General features: G+C 46.4%; 1 protein-coding gene across 4 annotated transcripts; it reads right to left on the bottom strand.

The window, feature by feature from the left end:
* Positions 1–13: 13 nt before the first annotated feature.
* FKBPL (FKBP prolyl isomerase like) lies at positions 14–1745 on the bottom strand. 4 transcript variants are annotated; one of them, XM_037151459.2, is made up of 2 exons: positions 1649–1745; positions 14–1337 (listed from the first exon to the last, which is right to left on the bottom strand). In XM_037151459.2, exon 2 carries the CDS (start codon positions 1258–1260, stop codon positions 220–222), a length of 1041 nt encoding a protein of 346 aa, XP_037007354.2. In that variant the 5' UTR covers positions 1261–1337; positions 1649–1745; the 3' UTR covers positions 14–219. The 4 variants fall into 4 exon arrangements, with proteins under 4 accessions (XP_037007354.2, XP_037007352.2, XP_037007353.2 ...); XM_037151457.2 differs by lacking the exon at positions 1649–1745 and adding an exon at positions 1417–1629; XM_037151458.2 differs by lacking the exon at positions 1649–1745 and adding an exon at positions 1549–1613.
* Between the last annotated feature and the right edge of the window lie 11995 nt (positions 1746–13740).

Genomic DNA, 13740 nt, shown 5'->3' with positions numbered 1-13740 from the left:
CTTTTTTTTTAAGTCCTCACCTGAGGATATGTTTATTGATTTGAGAGAGAGAGAGGAAAAGAGAGGGAGAGAGAGAGAGGGCATTGATATGAGGGTCAAACGTCGATCAGTTGCCTCCAGAATGCCCCTGGACCCAAGATCGAATCCTCAAAGTGTTGGCATACAGGACGACGAACCGACAAACTGAAACATCCGGCCAGGGCAAGGTTTAACTTTTAATCAGCCAAACATCTTGCGGAGACCCTGTGCCAGCCCTGCATCCTGTTTCTTCCCCTGAAAGATCACCTTTCCCAGCTCCTCCCGGGCTGCCCGGTTTTTTGGATCTACTACCAGCACCTTCTTGAGGTCAGCAGTTGCTTTTTCCAGGTTCCCAAGGGCAGCCTGGGCAACTCCCCTGCGGTACAAGGCCTTTAAATGCTCAGGTTCCCGCTCGAGCACCCGGTTACAGCTCTGGGCTGCCAAATGGGGCTGCCCTAGCAACAACTGACAGGCAGCCAGATTGGCATGAAGGACTGTTCGTTCTGGAGAGCCAGGTGGGGGTAAAGTAAGCAGCAGCCGAAGAGCCCGTCCATAACATCGCGCAGCCCCTTCAGGGTTCCCAGCTCGAAATAATTCTGTGCCCCTTGCATGTTCTTGCCTGGCCAGGGTCTCCTTCTCGCTGGCCTCCAGCTCCCAGGAGTCCTGGCCCTGAGTGAAGGAAGCCAGTGTGAGCCTGACAGGAGGTCCAGAGTGCCCAGGGAGTTGAAGTTCTGCCTCCTCACCTTGACACATGGACTCCAAGCATTTCTCTATGAGGTCTCCCCAGGTTTCCTCCCTCCACGGGCCTAACCCCATAGTTAGCTCTGTCCAGCCCTCTGGCAACCCTGACCCAAAAGGAAACCCAAAAGCCAGTACCCGGCAGCGGGAGCCCAGCTTGGGTTTGTCCAAGCCATGGCCACGGATTATAATCTTCTTGACAAAACTCCCATCCGGACAGTACCAGAGATCAGAAGATTGGAGGGGCTCTGGCATCTCACTAGCTGATCCATGAGATTTAACAGAGTTTTCTTCAAGACCAACAGCCAGTTTTTCAGCCCCTTGAGGATTCTCTAGAATTTTGCTGGCTGGATCTGGGCTCATTCTCAGCTCAAGAACTTCAGTAGGAGGCTCTTGGGCCTGCTGCCTAATTTGAATAGTTGAATCAAGGTGGTTCTTGGGATTCTTTCCCCATTGTTGAAAGGCGTCTTTCTCTCCCATTGGGTTGACTGGTGGCGTCTCCATTTTGCTGCTTGGCCCCTTCCCTCGTGGGTAATCAGTTTGGGTCGGAAAGGGATGATGGACTAGGTTCAGATCGGCACCTGGGGGAAAAAAAAATCAAAACAACGCTAATTGTCAGGATTCCTATTTAGATTCCTTTCCCGTCTTTCTGGATCCAACCCGGTCCTCAAGGTCCTCATTTATTTATTTTTCCTCCAAAAATCCTGTGGGAGCCTGGGTTCCACCCAGACGAATCCAGAACTATAAATTCCACAATTCCCTGCGGTTCGGGGAGCTGCCCCAAGTACGGACACTGATCGAGTCCAAAAAGTTCTGGGCTGCCGAAAACTCTAGCCGGGTGGCGATGGCCGAACCACTCGGGTTGTCTATCCTTCCGAGGCAAAGCGCTCACTGCGTGCTGCCCTCGGAGTCCTGCCGCAGGCGGTGAGGACTGCCGGAACAGAGGCCAAGGGGTAGGGACGCTAACAGTTAATTCTGGTGCCCTAGAGGCGGTGAACCCACTCCAGTCCCTGGCAGCCAATCCGGAGGCCGGAAACGTCTGGTTAGCCCGCCTTTTGGGCGTGACATCACTTCCCCCAATCAAGCGGAAAGCTCCAGGCCTTAGCAACCGAACTAGTCCCAGTCGAACCGAGCTAGACGAGCGCGGCTCACTACGTTATTGAGTCTGACCGAGTGCTGGGAAGCGAGACTGGGGCAAATGCGGAGAGTAGCGAATGATGGAGCTGGTGGTGGACGACAGCGACAGCCGCCCAGTCGTCCTTTTTTCTGGCTACTTCAGGCCCTTTGCTGTTGACTTCATCTTTTTGTTTGGAGCTTCCAGTCAGAGGCCGCCGTCTGCTCCTTGGCCCATTCAGTCCAGGGTGCTCCAAGATAAAGTTTCAGGCTGTTTTCTCATCTGGCCCTGTTTCCTTAGGGGATCGCCTGAGCCTTCTGACTGTTTCATTCATATTCATCATGGACTTCAAGCTCTTCTTCTTCTTTTTTAACATTTTATTTATTTGTTTTTAGAGATGGGGGAGAAAGAGAGGGAATCATCTACGTGTGGTTGCCCCTCGCGCGCCCTCCAATAGGGACCTGACCCGCAACCCAGGCATGTTCACTAGACTGGGAATCGTACCAGTGATCTTTTGGTTTACAGGCAGGGCGGGGCTCAATCCACTGAGCCACATCAACCAGTGCCGAGCTCCTTTTCCTCAAGAAATCTTAGTTCTCAAATTTCGATTTGACTATACATCACGTGGGGAACTTAAATTGCAGTCGCGATTTAGAAAGTTGGATGAACCCTGTGATTCTGCACTTTTAATACAAGCTTTTGGATTCTGCTGCTGCTGCTCCGTGGACCACACTTTGAATTGCATGATTTTATAGAATAACCTCACCCCATTCCCTTCACGCCTTGCTTTGTGCCCCTTCAATGCATCCTATATTTTGCACACATAACTGGTATAACCTGCTCCACTTGGTATTATCAGTGGAGAACTGGGCCTCCTCCTAATAGAAGACGTAAATTCCTTTGTGGTTCAGCTTTGCTTCTCCGGCACACTGCACAGCCTGGGCCACCACAGCTCTTTGGGAAAGGAGAATCTCACTCTCCAAACCTCACTTTGGCTCCTTTATTTTGGTCTTTAACACCCTAGATTGTGCCCCAGACTACAAGGGCCATGTCAGGACAGCCAGGATGGAAGATAGTTTCATAATCCACAGATGGTGTGTCAAAACAGTCCACTCCCTGTTTTGTGTTGAGACTCACTAACCTAGGCCTTTTTTTCAAGTTTTATTTCTGGGTTCTGGGCCAGAGTCACCTCAGTACATTGACACCTCCTTCCTCCTATGGGTAAATATTCTGATTCTTGGAATCCCTGGGCTCCCATCAAAAATTAAGCTGTCTTTTCTCCCTGTTTCTTCCTCTTTCCATTTCAGGGGTTTCTGGGAAAGGCAGGAGATCTAGAATGAGTCACAAAAGGTTTGATTGCACCCTAATCCCCGGACAAAAATTGCTAATTTGTATTATATGTGCCCTAGCTAAGATGGCCACTCCAATGACCCTTCAAAGATCAGCTTCTTTCAGTTTAAAGGAACTATATTCTGCTACGAATGTATTGTTTTGCAATGTGTGTGTGTGTGTGTGTGTGTGTGTGTGTGTGTGTGTGTTTCCTTTGGAACAGGCTGCAGGGCAGGGAACTTGTCTTTTGTGTCTCATCTACTCATTCATTCATTCAATGAGTATTTGTCAAGCACCTGCTATGTTTTCCAGGCAACATGCTAGGTACTGGGGATACATAGGGGAGTGAGACAGACAGTTCCTGCTCTCATGGAACTTCCAGTCTGGCACAGGAGAATAAGCAATTGCAGTGCCATGAAGAAGTGTGAGGTGCTATGGCAGTGAGTGAGGGATAAGGGAATATCCCTTGAGGATGAGATATTTTTGCTGGCATCTAAAGAATGAATTAGAAGTGAAGCTCTGAGAACACATCTATAGACCATACATTGAGAAACACTGCATTAACTGGTCAACTTTGGCTCTTGGGGTGATCTCTTATCACCATAATGACTATAAAACCCAATGCAAACATAGGTGCTGAAACTCCAAAAAAAAAAAAAAGTAATCCAAATCATCCAGAATGAATATTTTTATTTTTTAAAAGATGACCCATCAAAATGAAAACACAAAACTCAAGTTTTAAAAGAGGACTCAGAAGTCCCCAAAGAGAAATCCAAGGGTATGTAGATTCCCCCAGGTCTCAGCCTGAGAAACACAGGACTAGGAAGGAGTGAACATGTGAAGAGCCACAATGTCACTGCATGAATGTCGACTGACACACTGCTTGCTCTTTCCCAACTCCCTACCCCTTGAGTCTCATGACAGTGGGGCTCAGCTCTCTGAGAACAGTCTCCAAGGAATTAGAAAGTACGAGGGAAACAAGCCAGGAGGATGATATCCCCAGGCCTGGCTGGAGAACCTGGGATCTGAAGAAGACACAAAAAGAAGATGACAAATAAAAAATTGCTTACCTGTTGGGACAGAGGTTTGGACTGGGGAGTGAGGAAGTAGCGATGTCTCTCTCCTCTCTCTTTTCCCCTAAAGATTTGAGAATGAGATGGAAGGGCAGACTTGAGGGGAAGAGATGAAAAGGAGTCTTCTTCCCCAAGTGACTGAGTTCCATCCCACCCTATCACTAGGAGTGTCCTCTGCTCCCTCTTTTTCCTTTGGGGGCACAGGAACCAGCATCACCAGCATCAAAGTGTGTGGATGCAACTGGGACATCCATACACTTACCTTGTGCCTAAGACAGTTTCCCAGCTTCAGGTGAGAAGGATGGTAGGGAGGAGCACATAGGAATCTCTGGAAAGGGAGTGAGATTATGGGAAACTCTGGGTTAAGAAAGTTAAAGCCTATTTTTTTCCTTCCTGGCTGCTTAAAGATCAGCTGCCATCAGGAAAAACACAGGAACTGTCCGGATCCAGAAGTCCATGACCAGTACGCCTCTTCAGTGGAAACAAATGGCCATTGATGTCCTTCACTCTGGGAAGGCAACAGTACCTAAGGCAGAAATCCAGGCAAAACTAGCCAAGACATGTAAGACCACATCAGGTGTCATCTTTGTATTTGCATTCAGAACCCATTTTGGTGTTGGCAAGACAACTGGCTTTGGCATGATTCCTGGGATCACACAAAGAGAAATGAACCCATAGACATACAAGGTATGGCCTGTATGAGAGGAAAAAGACCTCAAGAAAACAGGAAAAGGAACGTAAGACTAGGGTAAAGAAAGAGGGGCTGCAGAGGCCAGTGCTGGCTCTGCAAAAAGTGGAGACTGGACAACAGGAGTAAATGTTCTTCAGTAACCATCTGTGGTGATTGTGCAGATTTTTCATGAGAGGATTAATAAACTAAGAACTTTAAAAAAGTAAAAAATACATGTGGGAGAATGGAAGGACCTGCGGGGGGGCGTCACTGATTCTTTCAGCTGAGATTAAGGAAGATGAACCCCATTCTGGAACAATGATTCCCTCTTCCCAGGGGGCACTGAATGCCTTGCTGAAGATGGGTGTGAGGGGAAAACCCCATATCTGACAAGTTTCTGAAGAGTTACCTATAAATAAATAATTGTTTTACATCCCACCTGGAGCCACTCCTTTCCTTCCTTGTTTCTGAGTCCCCTTCTTCCAAGGTGAGTCAGAGGATCTGGCCATATTCTGCTACTTCTTTGCCCTATCCCATAAGAACATTGTTTTGTCCTCATTAAAGATCCAACCTGATGGCAGAATCCAAGATGAGGTCCAGGAGCTGGTGGTTTTTCCACACAGAGGATAGGATACCTACCCTCTAAATGGGTGAAATAAGGTTCTTTTCTTATTCATTCTATAATCCTTGCTGAATACTCAGAATTCATCAATGAAACATGGAGATAAAGACAGAGTTAGTTAGCCCTGACCGGTGTGGCTCAGTGCACTGACAGCCAGCCTGCAAACCAAAACGTTGCCAGTTCAATTCCCAGTCAGGGTACAATGCCTGGGTTGTGGGCTAGGTCCCCAGTTGGGGGCATGTGGAAGGCAACCCACCTGTGTATCTCTTGCATATTGACATTGCTCTCCCTGTCTTTCTCCCTTCCCTCCCCTTTCTCTAAAAGTAAATAAATAAATCTAAAAAAATTTTTTTAAAAGACAGAGTTAACCATCAGTAGTCTAATAAGAGTAAAGAGTTATTTAACCAAAGCTCCAGATGCAAGGGCAAAAGTGGCAAGTGGTAGGGAAGTTATGTCTAATAGGGGGTTATCTGAAAAGTGGTCCAGAGAGTTGAGCCTCAGCGGAGGGCCGTAATTTTGACATGCTGAGATTGAAGGGATTTACTGCAGGTGGAGAAAGCAGTACAAGGCAGGAGAAATTAGGAAAGGACTGTCCCTTTACTCCCAGTATTACTCATCTCCAGCTTGTCAATCTCAGCTCTCTCAGAGTACTCCCATACCTGTTCGTGCTGCCCTGTCACCAGGCATTGAGCCCGTTGGAAGTTTCGACACCCTCACATCCCACTGTGTTCCACACTCACCACATGGGACCATATGCTGCACTTGCTTTCTGCCATTTAGCAGCAGCATACGTACAAAAAATTCTAGTTTTCCAAAGGCTAAATAAATCCCCATTCTGTGGTTCTTCGTTCTGGGATTTATGTCAAAACCGTCTTCCTGTTTGCTCCCCCAAGCATTTGGCTTCTGCTTCCCTTCTACTCTGGGCTTTTGGGCAGGATGAGGCAGCCTTTCCCACAGCGAAATGTTCAATGACGAGAGCTGCTTTTTACCGAGCCCTCACCACATTATGACCACAGTAGCAGGCCTTGTGCTAAGTCTGATTTATAGAATTTCATTTTCTCCTCGCACAACTCCAGGTGCTCCCTATGCAATCATTCAGCAGAATTTCATGGGTGACTGCCCCTGGGCCAAACACTGTGCTGGCTCCCGGGAATAAGGCAGTGGGAAAAACCTCTGCATCTCTTGTAGCTTATATTCAAATGAAGATAATAGGCTATAAAAATCCATCAGGAGCCCTGGCTGGTGTGGCTCTATAGGTTGAGTGCCGGCCTGGGAACCAAAGGGTCACCAGTTCAATTCCCAGTCAGGGCATGCACCTCGGATGCAGGCCAGGTCCCCTGTTGGGGGCATGAGAAAGGCAACCACACATTGATGTTTCTCTCCTTCTCTTTCTCCCTCCCTTCCCCTGTCTAAAAATAAATAAAATCTTTTTTAAAAATCCAGCAGGAAATACAATGGCAATTCTGTATAATCAGGTGGTATTTGATAAATAATTACATAAAAATAATAATACACCGTGCTATAAACACAATGAAGCAGGGTAAAGGAATGGTTAGAAAATGCTCCCACATGTGCACAATGCTATTCTTAATCGAGTGATGAGGAAAGCCTCCTTGTGGAGGTGATACTGGTACGGACATAAACGATGTAAGCGGAGCATGCGCACACACGTATCTGAAGGAATGTGTCCAGAGAGAACACAGGAGCGCCAAGGCCCTAAGGCAGGAAGAAATTGGATTTTTATGCCAACCTCACAGTAGCTAGAAAAACAGTAAGGGAACCAGAGTGGGTTAAGCAGAGAAAGGAAGGGAAAGAGTAGGAGGGGATTAAGTCTTCGAGGTGGGGAGAAATGAGACTAGATAGGCCTCGCAGGCCAGGATAAGGGTTTGGATTTTGTTCTAAGTGTGATTGAGAAAAACATCAGAGGGTTTGAGCGAGGTGAATGATATCATCTGGTAATTGAAAGATCACTCTGGTTTCTGCATGGAGGGAGGACTATATCAGTCAAAAATGGAAGCAGAAAATCCAGTTAAAGGGTTAATCATGGGAGCTTGATTAGGGTAGAGGAGAGGCCAACGGCAGAGTTCTGAGGCCCTCTAACATTTGGGAGTCTGGAAGAGAATAGAAGCCAGAAGTGGAGACAAGAAGGAGCAGCAATAAGGAACTCAGAAAAGCTTTCTTTAGTTGAATCCAGAAAGAGTATTTAAAGTGAAGAAAAGCATTTCAGGGAGGAAGGAGTGATCAGCTGTGTAAACGTTACTAATGGGTCTAGTCCAGGATTTCTCAGTCTTGGCACATATGTATCACAAAGTAAATGAACACAATGCAGCTTAAGAAAGAAAGTCTTCCCGCTGTCGTTGAAGCTCCCTCCCTGTGTGTCCCCTCCCACCAAGGATAACCATTCTTCTGAATGTTGTGCTTTCACTGCTAGGCAAGCAGCAAGTGAGGTTTTCTTACTTCTTCTCAAAGACAACTTTATTATTATAGTATGTTTGTATGATGATGGAAATGTTTTAGCAAAGAGGGGAAAACAGATTATGCGGGAGAGATAGGGAGTCATTCAAGAGTCTGTTTCTGAGCAGGTGAGAAGGGGCTGGATCGCAGTGCATGGACAGGTGAAGCTGTGAGCAGGCTGGCTTCTCGGCAGTAATGAGGGGATGGCAGTGAACATGGCAGAGACACGATGGACTGGTAAATTTAGGAATGAGACCATGAGGAAATCCTCAAAGTTTCTATTTTCTCACTGAAATAAAAAGAAAGGTTGTCATCTTGTGAAATTGTGGTCTCAGATTTGGGGAATGTGAACCAACCGCAGAAATGTGGGCTGGCAGGCCACACTGAAGGCCCACAGGAAGTGAGACCAATGAATATGACTGTTTTTCTCCAGATGTGTTTAGTTGTGGGGTGTGGAGACCAATGAATATGACTGTTTTTCTCCAGATGTGTTTAGTTGTGGGGTGTGGAGCATTTGAATGTGGAGCAGGCAGAGTTGGATTTAACCAGGAATAAAATGAGTTGGAGAGAGGGGGGCAAGGGCTGAGAGGTGATTATAACATCAAACCTGGTGTCCTACACTGGGTGAGGAGGGAAGTGAGAAATCGAGGGGATCAAACATCAGAGAAGAGTGAGAGAGTCAGTGGATGGGAGGTCTGGGTGGGGCTGAAGAATTTTGGGATGGGGGTTCTGGGCAGATGACGGGGTGGCATGAAATGACTGAAGAGATTTTCACAGTGTGGCAGTTATTGGTAACAACTGAGTCAAAGATTTTCCCCAGGGAGTGAATGGCTGGGGAGAGGAGAGAAACATCATTGGAGGTACTGAATCTTCATGAACAAAGAAGAACAGGTGACCCCGAATGGAGTCATGGAGAATCAGAGCTCCAAGAAGTTACAGGGTCAGAGCCTCTCCTGGAGGACAGAATCTTTGTTGACAGAGGACATGAGCCAAGGGCAACACGTTGGGAGGGAACTGAGGTAAGCTGGGAGGAGACTCAAACTGGGACGAGCTTCCCAAGAGAAGAAGATTCGGAGTGAGGCGAAGAGATCTGGGAGAAATAATTTGCAATTACTTTTTTTCTCTGCCCAATTCCTTTCATTTTAATTGAGTCCAAAGAGGTTTTATCTGAAAGAATTTGAAAACCAGTAATAAACCACTTTTGGCTCCTGTATTCACAAGATATGTAAGGTGAGTACATCATGATCTCAGATGAGAAGAGATGGGAGGAAATACAGATAACGTCAATAATGAGTAGGTTTTAGACCTGGCACCTGTCTTCTACAGAAAGTTACTCTGCTTGAAGCCACACTTTTTGGCCTCTCCCCTCCCCATCGATTCCCAGCCTTGGCTGCTCATGGGAATCACCTAGGGATGTCTTTAAAAATATTGATGCCTGAGTACCACCTGCAGAGATTCTGGTTTAATTGGTCTAGATGCAAACAGGGCTTTGGGATTTTTAAATGCTCCCCAGATAAATCTAATGTGTAAGCAGGGCTGAGAACCATTGCTTCAAGGAATGCTGCAGCCCTGTTGAGAAACCCACTGCTTAGTCTAACCTGTAAGAGAGAGAGATTCCTTCTTGCTGGAGGTGAGAGGCTGAACTGATCCATGCCTTGAAGAATAGGTAAATTTTAGCCAAGTGGAGCAGCAGATGTGAAATGTGAAAGAACATCCTGAACAAAGGCTTAGATGTGGTCTGAAACACATGGTAAGCAGAAAATGATTTGGTTTATAACAGGCAGAGGTGGGAGAAAGAGGTCTAAGATTTGAAGATGGCTGGGTAAAGACCTGGAGGTGGAAATGACGAGTAATTCAGTTTGGTTGGAGATTAGGTTGAAGAGAGAAAGCTGAATTTTAAGTTATGGAAGGTGTTGAGCACCAAATTAAAATGTTGTAAATAATTGAGTAAGCAGTAGGGAAGTTTGCAGGCCCTTTGAACATTGGGGTTATTTAAGTGTGTGTAGGGAGAATAACCTGATAGCAGTGTGAAGGGGGACTTGGAGTAGGTAGATGTAGGAAGTAGGGAGACCTGTTAGGGCAGCTGTTGCAATAATCCTGCGTGAGATCATTTTTCCAGTAAGGGCTGGGGAAAAGTTATAGGTTCAAAAGATATTGTGATGATAGAATTGGCTAAGCTTGTCAGCAGACCAAAAGTAAAGGTAGGAGGGAGTTGGAGAAGGCATCAGGTTTTCAGATAAGGGTGCTGGGAAAATGGTGCCATTAATAGAGACAGGGAAGCAGGTTTTCAGTAGCATTTCGTCGGTTTGGTTTGGAATATGCTGAGTTTGGTCCATGGTCCAGGTGGGTGCTCCACAGGCCCTGGAAGAATGCCTGCATATACATATATAGGTTGGGTAATGTCTTAGTAAACTCAGGCTGCTGTAACAAAATGCCGCAAACTGGGTAGCTTATAAACAACAGACATTTATTTCTCAGAGTTCTGGTGGCTGGGAAGTCCAAGATCAAGGGACCAACAGATTCAGTGTCTGCTGACAGCCACTTCTGGTTCATAGATGGCTGTCTTCTAACTATGCCCTTACATGGGGGGAAGGGGCAAGGGAGCTCCCTGAAGTCTCTTTAATAAGGGTAGTAATCCCACTTATGACAGTCCATCCTCATGACCTCAGCACACTCCCCGGGCTCCACTGTCACAGTGGAGATCAAGTTTCAACATATGAATTTTGGGGTAACACAAACATCAGTCTATAGCAGAGAAACATTAGAAATAATGTCTGAAGTTGGGGTGGATGGGATTTTCAAGGGATGTTCCCAAAGAAGGAAAAAATCCAGAGTAAGCTCTTAGGAGAAGAGAGGAGAAAAAACAAGGATGAGGGGGAGAAGATGATTAGAGGTGTATATGAAAATAAAGGGGAAAGAGATGGCATGTGTCGGACCCTGGGGGAGTGAAGAATCCAAGGTCAAGGGACAAATATGGAAGGGTTCAGAAAAATGCCATTGATTTTGGCTCCTGGTCACTTCTGGTCACTGGGTACTATTTTCTTTTTCTTTTTAAAAAATATTTTATTTATTTATTTAAAAATATTTTATTTATTTATCTTTAGAGGAGAAGGGAAGGAGAGAGGGAGAGAAACATCAATGTATGGTTGCCTCTTGGGCGTCCCACACTGGGAACTGGCCTGCAACCTAGGCATGTGCCCTGACTGGGAATTGAACCGGTGACCCTTTGGCTTGCAGGCCGGCACTCAATTCCACTGAGCCACACCAGCCAGGGCTGGTCATTGGGTACTATCTGAGCAGGGAGTAGAAGCATATTTCAAAGAGTTAAGAAACAGTGGGTGTGAAAAAAAGACAGACACAGAAATGTCTGTGACAATAATACTCCCTTATTTAAGAGAGGAAAATGAGTAGGCAGTAAGGAAGTAGAGGTTGCAAACATGAATTCTTTTTTCTTTTTTTTTTAAAGCTAACTATTGATATATTTTTTAAAGTATAGATTTAAAAAATATATTTTATTTATTTATTTTTAGAGAGAGGAGAAGGGAAGGAAAAAGAGAGGGAGAGAAACATCAATGTGTGGTTGCCTCTTGCATACCCCATACTGAGGACCTCGCCTGCAGCCCAGGCATGTGCCCTGACTGGGAATCGAGCCAGTGACTCTTTGGTTCACAGGCCCATGCTCAATCCACTGAGCCACACCAGCCAGGGAATTCTTTTTTCAAGAAGTTTGGTGAGGCCCTGCTGGTGTGGCTCAGTGGATTCAGTGCTGGCCTGCAAACCAAAAGGTCACTGTTTCAGTTCCCAGTCCAGGGCATGTGAGAGGCAACCAACAGATGTATTTGTCAGACATTGGTGTTTCTCTCCCTCTCTTTCCCCCTGTCTCTAAAAATAAACAAATAAAAAAAAATATATATATAAAAAAGAAGAAGTTTGGTGAGAAAGGCACATTCAACCTGAAATGTATAAAGGAGAACCCATGACCCCACACCCTGGCCAGGGTGGCTCATTTGGTTGGAGCACTATGCGGCAATGATAGGGTTCCAGGTTCCGGTCAGGGCACATACTTAGGTTGTGGGTTCGATCCTTGTGCTGGCACATTCCATTCTCAGTCCAGATGCTCATAGGAAGCAACCAATCGATGCTTCAATGCTTCTTTCTCACATCGATGTTTCTCTCTCTCCCTCCCTCTCTCTCTAAAAAGAATGAAAAAAATGTCCTTGGGTGAAGATAAAAAATTAATGGAGAGCCTATGATTTCCACACCTCATCCCATCTTCCTCCCATGTCTCCTATTTCTAGTTTATTAACTCCATGAAGCCAGTGTTCTCCTCTGCTGTCTTGGCAGATGTCTTGCCACCATCCTGCACGGTATCTGCATATTGTCTGAATGCATGGAGTCAGGACAGGACCAGGTCCTGCAGGTGTACAACTGAAGATTCCAAGTCCACTGCTTGTGCCCTCCTCCCCTCCCCAAGAGGCCCCTTGACAGGCCCTCAGGGTAGGAGAGGGCAATAAGACCCAACGGGATTTAAGAGGATTTCAGAGACCTCCTCCTTGGGGCTCTGCTATAGTCTGAATGTGTTCCCTCCAAAATTCATACGTTAAAATCCTAATGTGTAGAGATGGTATTAGGAGGTGGTACCTTTGGGAGGTGATTTGGTCCTGAGGGTGATCCCTCATGAATGGGATTAGTGCTCTTATGGAACAGACCACACAGGGTTCCCTCACCCCTTCTGCCATGTGAAGAGATGATGAGAGTCTGCAACCCAGAAGAGGGCCCTCCCATACCTGATTGTGCTGGCACCCTGAACGCAGACCTCCAGCCTTCAGAACTCTGAGAAATAAATTACTGTTGTTTATAAGCCACCCAGTCGGTGCTACTTTTGTTATAGCAGCTGGCATAGACTGAGACAAGCTCTCACAGCTCTTTTTCCTCTGCCTTCCCTAAACTGGTGCAACAAACTACTTAGGGTTCTGATTCAAGTTGTTTGTCACCTTCCATCCCCTAGGCAGGAACCACTGTGGGTAGCTGGCACTTTTCTCTGCCCCTGCTAGCCTATCTTTGACCAACTTCTTCAGAATGCCCTGCCCTTTTCTTCCTGAAGTCCTTGGATCTCATTGTATCTTCTCCCTCTCCAAGACGTAAGCCCAGTGTGTTAGAGAGTGGAAAGGGTGTGTTGGGGAAATCCCCACCGGGAATGGAACGCAAGATCTTCCCAGGTCGTATCCCAAGGAACCCTTCTCCCTGCACTTGTGTGTTTCTCTGGGGTTCTGGAAATCGGCCTCTGTTCGTTTGTCAGTTTTCTTCCCCCACCAGACCCCAAGGAGAAATGAGGGGAGGTGGAAAAGGGGAGCCAAAAGAGCAGGGTCTTTGCAAAGCTTCAGTCTTCGGAATTGCGGTTAGTAAATCGACTTAGACTCTTTAATATTGTCTTTCAGAAATTCACACACACACACACACTCTCTCTCTCTCTCTCTCTCTCACTCACAGATCAGAATAAACTGGGGGAATGCCCAGGGAAGTGGGGAACGGGCTGGCTCCCTCCAGACATTGGAAGGTGCGTACCCTGAGGTCCCTTCTGCCTGGCTGGCTACTCAGGGGTTGGGAGAGGTGGAAGGGAGTATTTACAGAGAACTGGGATGTAATCTTCATCTCAGGGAGCAGGGCCCTAAACTAGGAACCTCCCAAATCTCATTCCAAATCAAATCAAAACAAACCAAAA

This window comes from Artibeus jamaicensis, unplaced genomic scaffold (genome assembly GCF_021234435.1).
Source record: "Artibeus jamaicensis isolate MK-2021 breed Jamaican fruit bat unplaced genomic scaffold, CSHL_Jam_final contig_469, whole genome shotgun sequence".
Taxonomy (NCBI): domain Eukaryota; kingdom Metazoa; phylum Chordata; class Mammalia; order Chiroptera; family Phyllostomidae; genus Artibeus; species Artibeus jamaicensis.
This window is presented reverse-complemented; position numbering and strand designations above follow the sequence as displayed.